This window comes from Centroberyx affinis, unplaced genomic scaffold, assembly GCF_046629955.1.
Source record: "Centroberyx affinis isolate AG114_WGS23_722 - 3 ecotype Tasmania unplaced genomic scaffold, CSIRO-AGI_Caff_v1 ptg002772l_1, whole genome shotgun sequence".
NCBI lineage: Eukaryota > Metazoa > Chordata > Actinopteri > Beryciformes > Berycidae > Centroberyx > Centroberyx affinis.
The window spans coordinates 79,633-93,687 of record NW_027280930.1 but is presented as its reverse complement, the minus strand read 5'-3'; the positions used below and the strand labels follow the sequence as shown (position 1 = coordinate 93,687).

The window sequence follows — 14,055 nt, the reverse complement described above, 5'->3', positions numbered from 1 at the left end:
TTCTATTAGATTTTTCTCTAAAGGCTGACATAGGTACAACATCAGTACAACATGAAATTATGGTTTTCATTTCATTTCTCTGTTCTGTTGTTGGCTAGCACACACTATATACACTATAAGATTAAAATTGAGATTAAGATGGGCACTTTATTGATCACCTAGGGGAAATTCGGAATAGTCCAGTGTTCTGTGATGTCAAATACATTACATGACCAAAATAAGCGGACACCCCTTCTAATTAGTGGATACGGCGATTTCAACCACACCCATGGCTGACAGGTCCATAAAATCAAGCACACAGCCATGCAATCTCCATAGACAAACATTGGCAGTAGAATGAGTGGTACTGAAGTGTTCAGTGACTTTCAACATGGCTCTGTCACAGGATGCCACCTTTCCAACAAGTCAGTTCATCAAATTTCTGTCCTGCTATAGCTGCAGTCTACTGTAAGTGCTGTTATTGTGAAGTGGAAACACCCAGCAGCAGCAACAGCTCAGCAGCAGTGAAGTGGTCGGCCACACAAGCTCACAGAGCGGGGCCGCTGAGTGCTAAAGCACGTAAGCAAGTACAAATCGTCTTTCCTCGGTTGCAACACTCACTACCAAGTTCCAAATTGCCTCTGGAAGCAACGTCAGGAGAAGAACTGTTTGTCGAGAATTTCATTGAAAAGGTGGCTCTGCCAGAGAGAGGTGGTAACATTGATGAAATTCTGAATAGAAGAGAAGTATACTGGATATTTAATTTGCAAACTTTATCCCCCAAAGGAGTGAACGATGAGATTCCATGGTATGTCATGCTCTAATGAGCTTTGGGATCAAATAGACCTATTTATGGTGCACTCAAGATACAAGTATTTCATACGATTGCACAATTTTGAATGACTTATGAAAGTTGCAAGGCCAATGTTTTCATTCATTAGATATGCAATTTCTGTGGTGTCTCACTCGTTTTTCTTTTCTTTTTCTTATGTGTGGACTATAATGTGACAGATTGTACACTTGTCACTGTCAATTATTGAGAGACACTCCCACAGGAGAATAATTGTCCCACACCTGTGCACACAGAATGGGCGGAGCGTTATCTATTTAAGATCATTGTTATAAGAATTGTTTAAAATACTCTTGATGAAGGTCCAGAGGGGACCGAAACATTAGTATGATCAATACATTGTGATGCTGAGAGCAGTGTGCGGGATCTTCCTTTCTCAAGACTGAAGTGATACTTTCCAACGCACCTGCATCGGAGATAGTTGGATGTGCAAATATCTCCATGGAAGAAATTGTTGAGAATTTCATAAAATGGGTTCCGATGGCCGAGCGGCCTATGATCACCGTGCGCGATGCCAAGCGTTGGCCGGAGTGGTGTAAAGCTCGCCGCCGTCCGGACTCTGGAGCGGTGGAAATGCGTTCTCTGGAGTGCCGAATCGGGCTTCACCATCTGGCAGTCCGACGGACGAATCTAGGTTCGGCAGATGCCAGGAGATGCCAAATGCATAGTGTAGTGGAGGAGGAATAATGGTCTGGGGCTGTTTTTCATGGTTCCTTTAGTTCCAGTGAAGGGAAATTTGAACACCACAGCATACAATGACATTCTAGACAATTGTGTACTTCGAACTCCGGTGGTCCGTACAGAAACGGTTTATCGAGATCGGTGTGGAAGAACATGACTGGTCTGCACAGAACCCTGACCTCAACCCATCGAACGGCTTTGGGATGAAATCGGAACGCCGACTGCATGCCGGACCTTATCGCCCGACATCAGTGCCTGACCTCACTAATGCTCTCGTGGCAAATCCCCCACAGCAATTTTCCGACATCTAGTGGAAAGCCTTCCCGGAAGAGTAGAGGCCAAGCTGTGTGTCTTCATCACATGAGCGCCATGAAGCTCGCAGCCCGTCTCAAACCGAAGCATCTCTGTACATGCTTTCATGAGAAGGTCGATCTCTCCAGCACAACCCGGGGGAAGAACATTCTCCACAAGGTCACGCGTATCGACTTGGCATTCTCGGATTTGATAATCAGCCTAGAACTTTCCCTAGTGGCCTACACTTGTGGAAAAGAACACTGTCCATGCTGCTGAGGGTGTTGGCTCGTTCCAGTAATGTAACACAGATTATACAACGAAATTAAAAAATACTTTTTTTTGTCTTTTTAGCTCATTTTAACTATCATACCATACACTTAAAAACATTTTATTTTCTTGTATTTTTATATAAAAATCGTTACTTTTACTTCCTGGAAAACGGAAACTCTTTAGTGGTGATGTCATCGTGTACCAGGAGGCATGCATAATAGTCCAAACCGATAATATCATCACAGATTTATGAACAATCCCAGCCCCTCCCATCAAATAGAACTGCCTGTCTCTCCCTTACTGATCTCCCATTGGTTTAAACTTTTGAATGATCCCTCCCCGGGTCATGTCCCACCCCAACATCCTGTTTCAACAGGAATTACATCACATTGCGGAAGCAAGGTGCACTCAAAATGCTGTTTCATGTACCAGAAGATTTATGTCATTTATTTTGGTCTTGTTCCCACTCTTGTATTTTTTGGCAAGATGTCTGCACTTTCATTTCCCAATATATTGATTCTGAATTGTCCCTTTCCTATGAAAATGTATTGTTTGGCTTTTTTACTTACACTTCTACCAAAGCAAATCAATACTATATCATCAATTTGATTATATTACTTGCAAAATCACATGTTCATAAAGTTTTCCAATCATAAGCCATCTTTTTTTAATTTTTGAAAATGAAATCAAACAATACATTACAACAATCCTATATTCTAATAATAGGAAAGCTATTAAAACCATAAATTTATGTACCCTGTATAACATATTTGTGAACTGATTTATGATTTCTGTCAGTGTTCTGATCCCCTGGCATTATCTGTTTATGTTTTTTCTATTTGTTTACCATGCTGTTTGTTAATAAATAAATAAAAAGTTGAAAAAAAATGCTCTTTCATAGGGTGTGTGTGTGTGTGTGTGTGTGTGTGTGTGTGTGTGTGTGTGTGTGTGTGCTGCAGTCGTGGTATATATGCCTGGCATGTGTAGCTTTGATGTGGTGCCTCTCTCACTCACTCTCTCTCTCTCTCTCTCTCTCTCTCCTTCTAAGTAAAAAAAAACTGGAAAAGCAGGAGTCATGCCTGTATTCAGTCAGCAAAGAGTAGTACTGAACAGCATAATAGCATTTGGGACCACCATTTGTCTCCTATTTGACTAGGACACACACACACACACACACACACACCTCTGTACAGAGGGCTCTTAGTAAAGTATTTATCCTCCTCTTCCCTCCCCTCTCTCTCTCCTATTGTCGGTAATGTTGTTCTCTCCGCCTCCTGTTGTCATCCATGGTCTCTATCTCTCATCTCCATCCTAGGTTGAGGATAACTCTGTAATTGATTGCCGTCTCTCTCCACAATCACAGCACCTCCTCATTTTGGCATTTTTCAAAATGACAGATGGTATTCTTAAGTGAAGCCAGCCATGAGCACAGGGGAAATTAATTGTTGTTTTGTATTAAATCTATGACAGGGTGAAAAGGGCTTTTTCTTCTCGCGAAAATTAATATAAATTTAGTTCAGTGGAGAAAAGCCTGCATCTTGGCTCTCATTGGCTCGCTCCTCCTCTAGCTCCTCCCCCTCAGTGATCAGGCTCTTTATCATGGTTGAAACGCAGCCGCAGCTAAATTAATTAGCTGTCAAAACACGGGAAATAAGATAAAAAGGAAAAGGATCTCTGCTGTTCCATTAACTCAGAGAATGGCAAAGACTGGCAGAGAATGGCAGCTAACTGGAATTAGTTCAGACGGCTGCTGGTGCATTTTAAACAACGTTGGACTTGCCTATGGGTGTGATCACACCTACAGTTTGTTTTCTTTGGTCTGAACACATAGTGGAAACGCTAACCAGGATTGTTCCTGGCTCAGAAAAGGGCTGTTAGTTGTCAGTTATCAAAATCTTTGACCCATCACAGTAGCAAAGCAGATTGACGTAATCTGGAAACTCCTCAGAACTAACAGCAATCATGGTGGTGTTCACTTCCGAGCTTTTAAACATGTTGATTGTTGCTGTTTTTTATGTATTTATTTATTTTTATTAGTGTTCTGGCAACAATTACATACTTCCAGTTCGGAAAATGTACAGAACTACTTTTTTCCATCGTTTTTTGAACTACCTTAACAAAACACAAAAACAGCAGGAGTCACAACTTTACAAACATGATACATAACAAAGAAAAAAAAAAAAAACCCACACACACACCACCAGGCTGATATAATTACATTCAAATTACTAAGGTATGCTGTAGTCAGTTCCAATGTTGTTAATTAGGTAGAACGAAGTTCAGTCCAGAGGGGTCCACCGTGTCCAAGACTGGTTGCCATATCTTAATAAATCCCTCGACATTGTCATGAAGGGTGTAGGTCAGTTTTTCCAGAGGGAGTATTCTCAGTACCTCCTTATACCAATCGTCCAGTGCAGGGATGTCCTTAGAAGTCCAGAATTTGAGAATAGTCTTTCTTGCCATATATAAGAGTATTCCAATCAATTTAGCGTTGTGGCTGTTCCTTGCACTGTCCACTTTAGCTGCCAAAATACACTGAAGAGGTGATAGTTCCAAATCATATCCAATCAAGGTAACCACCTCATCCTTCACTTCTCTCCAAAATCTTTGTATCTTTACACATCTCCAAAACATATGTGCATACGTGCCAATTTCTGAATCACGATTGTTGCTGTTTTAATTCATCAATGCCATTGAAGTTTTTTAAGGACCGAATAAATTGATAAATCTAGCTTGCTATCATCTATTCCTGCCATTTTGGTAGTTGTTGTCGCACTCTGTAACGCTCGTCATAAGTAGGTTTGTCCCGCCTACATCGGCCATCCAATCAGGTATGTTGGACATTATCGGTCCGAATTAACTGCCAGTGGATAGGCTTGCGTCCAGACCCCTAATTCCCCAAATTCAAAAAGCGCTAAAGACTGTGAATTGTGAGGGCTAGATACCAGGCAACTCCAAACATGCTTGATGCGAAACGCACTCTTATACTCCTTAGGTAACGGTGCAGTTGTATGTGCGTGTGTGTGTTCACGCATCTCTAACTGTTACGCCGCTGCAGGTGACGGTGTCAGACGGCGGTCCGAGTCCCAGGCAGAGCACGGTGTGGGTCATGGTCCAGGTCCTGGACGAGAACGACAACAAGCCCACGTTTCCCGAGAAGGTCTACCAGGTGAAACTGCCGGAGAGGGAGCGCAGGAAGAAGGGCGAGTCCATCTACCGGGTGTTCGCCTACGACCGCGACGACGGGCCCAACGCCGACCTCTCCTACAGCATCGTCGACGGCAACGAGGACGGGAAGTTCTTCATCGATCCCAAGACGGCGGTGGTGTCGTCGCGCAAGGCCTTCGCCGCTGGGAGCTACGATATCCTGACTGTACGCAACTTCCATTTACTTCTTAGTTAAGGTGTCCGCAGGTCCTTAACAATTTGAAGATATTTTTTGTTTAATTATCTAAATTTTAATTGAGCTTAAATTTGGTTTGAGAAGTGTTAAAACAGATTTTTCTTGGTGCACTTTCAGATTTTTTTTTTACGTAAAATTGGTTTTAAATTTGATTGAAATTAAGGCTTTGAGAAAAAAAACATCCAGTAGCTTTCACTACTCCTCCTACATATTTTGTCCAATCTTCACCAAATTTGATACACAGCATATCTGGACCGTCCTGCATAAATGTGCTGATTTGTTTTTTGATATTCCATACCGTTTTGATGTTATTGGCTTCCAAAGTTTGGTCAAATGTTGTGGGCGGGGCTTATGTTTTAAAAATTGGTGTAACTCATGAAGGCATTATGCTATCCCATCCAAATGTGGTACAATTGTGCACATATCATGTCTCAGCCAACATGTAAAATTTGGTGTAATTTCGCCAATTTGTTGCGCTACAGCAACCTGTTACATTTTAAATGATCATAATTCGGTAAATCGTAGAAACAAAATTATTTTTTCCTTGGATTCGTTCTTGTCCCTACGAATAAAATTGACAGCCACACTGGCTGTGTTTGAGTTGGAGCCAATATGGCATTGCATTAGTTGCATATAACCAGCATATCTCCTTCTCTGCCAATCACTCTAAAACAACATTGACCGCAATTGTATGCGAGAAGAGTGGCAGGAAAAGGGATTTCTGCTGTAATGAATTTAAAGTATTGAAAGTTGGCGCCAAAAGTTTTTGGATACTCGGTAGTATTGGTGTCATTTGATAAAAGTCAGAAATATCCAAAAGATCTCTGTTCTTTGTTTTAGTACATGCTGTTTTAAAGAGTAACTAAAGCTAAGTAACTAAGCCTGACACCTAATGATGAAAAGTAGGGTACTGCACTGCTCATCTGTTATTGGCTGGTTTTTGTGCCAGGTGATGTCACCACCTGTTGTACTCTATGGAAGGTGACGTCACCTGGCACAAACACCAGCCAATAGCAGACGGCCAGTGCAGTACCCTACTTTTCACCATTAGGTGTCAGGCTTCACTGAAGATTTGGGTGGGGTTTATTTACTCTTTAATCACTGTGCCTCTTCTCTAACCCTTCCTTCTCTCCACTTTATGATGTACCCTCTCTGTTCATCTTTTCTCTCTGCAGATCAAAGCGACTGACAACGGCCGTCCTCAGAAGTCGTCCACGGCTCGGCTCCACATCGAGTGGATCCGCCGCCCTCCTCCGTCGGCGCTGCCTCTGCTGTTCGACGAGCCGTTCTACAACTTCACCATCATGGAGAACGACAAGGTGGCTGAGATTGTGGGCGTGGTCTCCATGCAGCAGAGCTCCGCCCCCTTGTGGTTTGACATCGCAGGTAAAGCCGCTCATAGGGTTAAGGTGAAACTCTGTCAGCCGGTGGAGGGGTGTTTTTTTTTTTAAGTATGAGGTATGGTGTGTCCGGGCTCGGTGCATGGTGTGTGTTGGGCTGATGGTGTTGGCGTGTGGTGGTGTTGGTGTATATGAGGTGCAGATCGGGTACTGTGGCCTCGCTGCATGATCCGTTATGTTCTGCCCATCCCGCAGTCACCATGGCGACCCCTCTTCCAGCCGCCAGGTCTGTATGCCCAGTAGGAATTTAGACAAACAGAAAATATCAGCAATATTAGGCATCCTATACAGGGTTGATATGGACTCAGTTCAAAATTAAACAAATTCACCTAGTGGGTTTGACATCCTAAAACTCTTATTTTGAAAGGGACTATCCCTTTAAGGGATTTACTCTTGTTGGTAACCTTTATTCATGAGTTATTTAGCTGCTGTCTGACTGCAGCTGCTTAGGGAGGAGGCGCCGATTTGCTCTAAGTAAAGAACATTATGACAAATTTTAAAGCCAGTGTGACATTCCCCTTTAACAGTGTGAAATGCCCAACATGGCACACTTAAATCCCTTTGATCCGTCAAAGTTCACTTTCATCCACTTGAAAGGCTTAACAAGATTATGTCATGCCCAGTGCACTAAGCTCAATTTTGATGGCATTATATATTGTGAATATTCTGGTAAAACTTATTTGATTTATTAATTCTAATCAGTGTTTTAATGATAATTCTATTACTTTGTAATGCCATGCAATACTATATGTACACTGACAGTTTCCCAGCCTTAATACACGCACTCTGGGCTCCAACCAGCCCAGAGTGGACGGACTACAGCGACCAGGACTGCATTTCCCAGAATGCACCATCCATCTTTCCTTTTTTTGTCACTAAGCAGTGACAGTCAGTGTGTATCCAGCTGGAGATACCTTCTGGCTTGTGCTTCTGGCTCTCCATAGCTCTGTCCATCTCTCTGTCTCTCTCTCTCTCTCTCTCTCTCTTTCTCTTTGTCTCTGTCCATCTCTCTCCCTCTGTATATTTTTCCTTTTCCATTCATCTTTTCTCACTGTGTAGACATTCTTTCTCTCAAATCACATATCTCCATTTCTCCTCCATGTTAATAAACCCTTAACCTGACCACATTATCATTTTTGGAATCACTGAAATAAATAAATGTAAAATGTATTTAATAAAAAAAAAATGTATTCATTCATTTATTTATTTTGTTATGATGACATTTCGCAATTTAAGGAATTATTCTGAGATACATGTATTTATTTATGATATTTTACAGTTTAATTAATTATTTATATATGTATTTATTCATTTAATTTAGTCCACATCATTCCTCCATAGAGCCCAGCCCATGTCCATATCATTGAATGGGAAATTCAGCCAGTCAGGAGCTGGAGTTCACACCTCCCTCCCTGCCGTCTTCTCTCCATCCCCTTCTCCTTCTATCTGTCTCGCCACCTCATCCTCCACCATCCTGTGTCTTCTTCCCTCGGCCCTGTCTCTCCTTCCTTCCTGCCTTCTCTCACCTTCTCTCTCCTCTTTCTCCTCAACGCTTCGTGCCTGGAAGGTCCCAGGTCTTTCCGTGAGATGTTCTATATTCTGCAGAACGCTTGTGGCAGGAACTGTTCCTCAGAAGGTATCTCGCTTCCAACCTCCACTACCGCCCCTTCACTGCCCTCTTTACCCTCTCCTTTCCTTTCCCGTTCCTTTTCCTTTTCCTTTATCTTGTCTTTGTGGTTAGCGCTCATCATTCACCCCCTGTGCTTCTCATCGGCGCTGCTCATGCCTTCTTGTGGCCGGTTGGTTGGGAGTTGGCCGGCCAAGGAGGGTAAACCGCACAGAAGCTCGGCCAGAGAGTGTGTGTGTTAGTGTGTGTGTGTGTGTGTTAGTGTGCATCCTGTGTTGTGTGAGTGTGTTTCTCACATTTATGTACATGGCAGCTCTCCTTTCCAAGGTTAATAGAAGGGATGAAGGTTTGGTGGCAAGCTATCAGGCCCTATTTAGCTGCTCCCATGGCAACGACCCGTGGGCAACCCCGGCGCCAGCTCTGTCTAATGACCTGCTGTTAGCAGCACCCCACCTACACACACACACACACACACACACACACCACAGCCCCCAATTAGGTGCATATAAGTGGCTGCACTGGGCTGTGGACCAGCAGGTTTGGTGGTGGAGCACCAGCACCCAACACCCAGCTCCCAGCACTCAACACCCAACATTCAACACCCAGCACCCAGTGAAAGAAAAGTGAATGTGTAAAGTGAAGCAGGGTCGGGGAGCGAGGGCAGAGAGAGAGAGAGAGGGGGAGGGGGGAATAATAGAAAAAGAAATCGAACAAGCTGTCGATGGAGAAACAGCAGAGAGGAGACGAGGCTGGAGGGACAGGAGGTGAAAACAGATAGAGAGCAAGAGCGAGAGAGAGGTGTATGAAAGGGTGAAGAGGTTGAAGAAGATGGGAAAATGCCAGAGGGGGGGGGAAGGCACAATGTGAGAAACACACGAAGAAGAGAGAGGAGTGGGTTTGCAGGACACGGATACGGGGAGGACAGGAGGGATTACAGATTCTAGGAGAGAAAGAGGAAGAGAAGGACAGAGAAGGCTAGGCGGGAGAGGGGGAAGGAAAAGCCAAGTGAGGATTTTGTTAGAGGAAAAATGTCTGGTGAGAGGGAGAGATATAAAGATGTACAGGGAAAAGAAGAAAGGAGAAACAGCAGAGATGAAGGAGGACAAAATCCACTTACAGAGGACAGACTGAGGACACTTGATGAAAAAAGAAAAGCAACGCCCGTTTTTTCATTTCCTATTTTTGACTTGAGCATAAAATCGAAAGTACGAATAAAATAAACCGTTATTTGTTTTTTTGGTATCAGATTCATAAACGAATAACGAAATAACAAATCGTTTTGGGGTTTTTTTTCACTTCCTGATTTTGGATTCTCATTTGAATATGAAAAGAACAAATGATACACGGATTCTTCACTCACTGACACTTTTGGATTTCACTCTAAAGTTTGGATTCATCACTTCCTGTGTGGAGAAGATTTCCCACCAGTGACCGTACCGACACCAGAATTTAATTTGGGCAAATAGGGTGAATCTGCGGTGTCACACACACACACACACACACACACACACACACACTGTCACTCTATTCTCTTCAGTGTAGCTGTTTAGAGACAGTATATGCTTCCTGTCTGGATGATCTGGTTTTCAGTGCCGTGGGAGCCTTGCCCTCCTTTTTCCCTTCCATCAGTTGTCTTTCTTTTTTATCTGTTTATGCAAAGCAATGACTGCCTCCCTCCTTCAAAGCAAGGAAAAACACTTTTTTTGGTGTTTTTTTTTTTATTTGTTTTTTTTATATAATTTTGTGACTTTTTGTTAATCTGCATCAGAAAGGCAGAGGGAACCAATTTTAGCACACAGCAGAGGGTTTTGTGCCTCCCCCACGTTGCGGAGCGCTCGGTTTCCTCCCTCTGTAATTTGGCGTCGGCAGGCGGGAGTTTTTTTCCGGCCTCGGCGCTGGTTCCTGCCAAAACCTCCTCTTCCTCCTCTCTTAAATGAGAAAGATCGGGTTAGATGGCAGGCAGCAGGGCAGACATGGGCGTTTGAAGCCGTCTGTGATCACAGTATGCCATATAGCTCCTGTCGGGCTTTTTATCGTTAACCTTTCTTGCTCTGCCACAATACAAGCAATAATTCTTTGTTCTTTCTTCAGCTGGCTAAAGCCAAAGGATGCACAGTGTTCTGGGTGATATGTTTTAACTATGCCTCAACATGGCAGCCCATGTAACATGACACAAACTCAGTATAACTTGCAAATACAAGGACACGCCATTAGTTGGGTCATGCTCTGTACATGGACGCTTCTCAACCTTTTTCATATCAAGGACTTTAGTCCACATTAGAGCCACAGACCCCCATTTGGTGAGATTTTGTCTCTTGGACCCAAATCTGAGAATATTTCTATTGTTAGATATGATTTTGTCCAGAATTCCATGACTATCTGTAGAGAGATAACAGTGAAACTATGATCAAAACAGTCATTCCTCTACATTCTCTAACTGTGTTAACTTCTTGTAAATGATATAATGCTGAAGTTTAACAATTCATCAATTTGCTGGGGACCTCCGAAACCCCCCTCAAGGACCCCTGGTGGTCCCCGGACCCCACGTTGAGAACCACCGTTGTACATGACCCATCACAGCTAATTCAACAATGCCCCATAGCTGAGTGTTGTATAAACCAGTGGTTCTCGACATGGGGTCCGGGGACCACCAGGGGTCCTGGAGGGCATTCCAGTTGGTCCCCAACAAATTGTTAAACTTCATTATTTCATTTACAAGAACAATTATAGAATGTAGAAGAATGACTATTTTGATCATAGTGTCACTGTTATCTCTCTACCTACAATACAGATAGTCATGGAATTCTGGACAAAATCATATCGAACAATAAAAGCAGCTTCAGATTTGGGTCCGAGAGACAAAGTTTCATCAATGCGGGTCCGCGGCTCTAATGAGGTCTAAATTAGGGGTCCTTGATATAAAAAAGGTTGAGAACCACTGGTACAAACTCACAGCTCAGACGTTCATCATGTTGTTTCCACCCGTCAGGAGCTTTCATCTCGCGGCAGCGTGGAAGTGGAAGAGACGGGTCGAGGAGTATGTTTTAGAGCCACCGCAGCAGCTCTCTTTAGGAAAACCAGCAGAGCCGCTTCACTGCAATTACTGTGATTTAAGAGAACTGAGAGTTTAGCAGAAATATCACCGAACCGGGGGGGGGAGGAAACCGGATTGTGGGCTTCAGTGTGCAAGAGAGACTCGCATGCACATACACACACACACAGAGGACTCGAAGGCACATATTGATACACATGCACACCCTCCACCATGGGTGAGTGGTGGAGGGCTGCAGTCTTTGCTGGTGCTGGGGCTGAGGTCACGGATTTATTAGACAGAGACGCCGCCGAGGAATCCCTTTGAGTCTGCACCACACACACACACACACTCAAACAGTCATCCGCACAGGCATGCAGACTAGCAGACGGTGACACATTCTTTTTCTCTATCACACACACACACCGCAAATAACCCCCTGCATACACACTCCCACTCCTGCTCAGACTAAATGACCCATTGAAATCAATTTGGGTGGCGAGATGAGACTGGCGTTTAATTAAAGCAGCGTTTCTTAGTGCTATAATTTCTGACGGGGCCGCCGCAGCCCCGCTTTTAATTCGCCGCCTTCATTAACGACCCCCCCCTCGCCCCGCCCACCCCCACATACACACACACACATGCCCCCCCCCATGTTACCGTTAACTGTAGTAAGAGAGAGGAAAGACTCACAACACATGCCACTTTGATCCGAAGACCTTAATCAACACCACCTGATTGAACACCATCCGTTTACCACATGTACAGTACACACACTAATAGAGCACTCATGCACACACACGCACACACACACACACACACATTTTGCGTTCCCCGTGCTGCTTGCATGGCCAGTGTTCATGTGTTGGCTCGTGTTTGGTGTGGTCTTGTGCCTTTGACTGTTGGTTTTTGCATTCGTCTGTGTTGCCGGTGTCTGCGGGGAGCTGAACCCTGTCAGCAGCCGTCCCCCCCCCCCAACCCCACCCCCCCACCCCCCACGCCATGACACACTCACAGCCAAGCAAAGTGAATGAATGAATAGAGAGTGTGTGTCTACAGCAGTGGTCTCCAATCATGTGCCGTTCGTTCCAACCAGACGTTGCAGCAGCAGACAAACCTGCAGATTCTCGGGTCGTCGTAAAATGAATATTTAAAGAGTAAGTAAACCCCAAACCCAAAACTTTGGTGAAGGCTGACACCTAATGGTGAAAAGTAGGGTACTGCACTGGCCATCTGCTATTGGCTGGTCTCTGTGCCCTGTGATGTCACCCTCTATAGAGTACAACAGGTGGTGACATCACCTGGCACAAAGACCAGCCAACAGGAGAAGGCCAGTTCAGTACCCTAGTTTTCACCATAGACCACAGATTTAGGTGGGGTTTAGTTACTCTTTAACGATCCCTGTTGGGAAAATGAATGTGAATGTGAGTATAAAAATAGAACATAAACAACATTATAGCTAATTGAGGTTATACAAACATACACAATTGACAATTTCAACACGTTAAAGCTGCAGGAGGCAATTTCACACCTTGGCAGCCCCCGAATGGCTGCTTTTAAATGTATTTTTTGTGTTTTTTTTAAGGACTTCAATAGCCAGTACTTCATTACTTACTTGCTGCTGTTCAGGAGACGCTTTTGGATTTCACTCATAAGTTTCAATTCATCACCTCCTGCGTGGAAAGATTTCCCACCAGCGAACATACCGACACCAGAATTTAACTCGGGCAAATGGGGTGAAGCTGCAGAATTTGGGGATGAGACGCTCTCCTCTGCTGCGGATGGATTTTTACGTAAAAATCGGAATTAGTGCGGTGTTAAGTAGAATGTATAGGAAGTATGGGGAAAAAGTCTAGATTACAGAAAGCGATGAACATTACAGCATATATTAATACATGCACACAACGCATGACTGAAAACCACTGTTGAACAACAAGACTGTGTCCACTTTGTGTGTGTCTGTGTGTATCTTCATATCTTCATCAGAAATCGTGTGCGTTCTGAGTATGTCTGTATGATTGAAGCTCTCTGCCCCCCCCCTCTCCCTCCTTCCTCCTCCTCTCGCCCGACCTTCGTCCCGCGGACCAGGCGGGAACAGCGACAGCGTGTTCGACGTGGAAAAGGCGGCGGGCACCATCATCATCGCCAAGCCTCTGGACGCCGAGCAGCGATCCTTCTACAACCTGACGGTGGAGGTGACGGACGGCGCCAACATGGCCTACACGCAGGTACCGGAAGTGATTTAAAAGGAGGATAACCTTTATTTATCCAGGGAAAGTCGGCAGAGCCCCACGCTCTTTTCCCGGCAAAACACCCTGCTTCACATTCATACAGTTCCACACATTCACAGATTTGCCCCGCCGCTCCTGGGATTCAAACCACCAGTGATGCACCAATCAGGTTGTTTTTTTTCGGTCTGATTGTGATTACCGATTCAGTGACAGTGTGATTGGCTAATCACCGATCTGATCGCTGATTGAAATGATAATTTTGATGATAAAGAATTCCATGACTATCTGT

General features: G+C 44.2%; 1 protein-coding gene across 5 annotated transcripts in view; it reads left to right on the top strand.

The window, feature by feature from the left end:
* Positions 1-14,055, top strand: part of LOC139657866 (protocadherin Fat 3-like) — a 148,297-nt gene that overhangs the window by 70,582 nt on the left and 63,660 nt on the right. For 2 of the 5 annotated variants that reach the window (XM_071535815.1, XM_071535814.1), the window contains exons 4-7: positions 5,133-5,447; positions 6,653-6,863; positions 8,445-8,513; positions 13,624-13,763. In XM_071535815.1, coding sequence (XP_071391916.1) covers positions 5,133-5,447; positions 6,653-6,863; positions 8,445-8,513; positions 13,624-13,763 — 735 coding nt within the window. Of the gene's footprint in view, positions 1-5,132; positions 5,448-6,652; positions 6,864-8,444; positions 8,514-9,038; positions 9,042-13,623; positions 13,764-14,055 lie in introns of all 5 variants that reach the window. The other 3 variants (XM_071535817.1, XM_071535818.1, XM_071535816.1) reach the window with 2 other exon arrangements.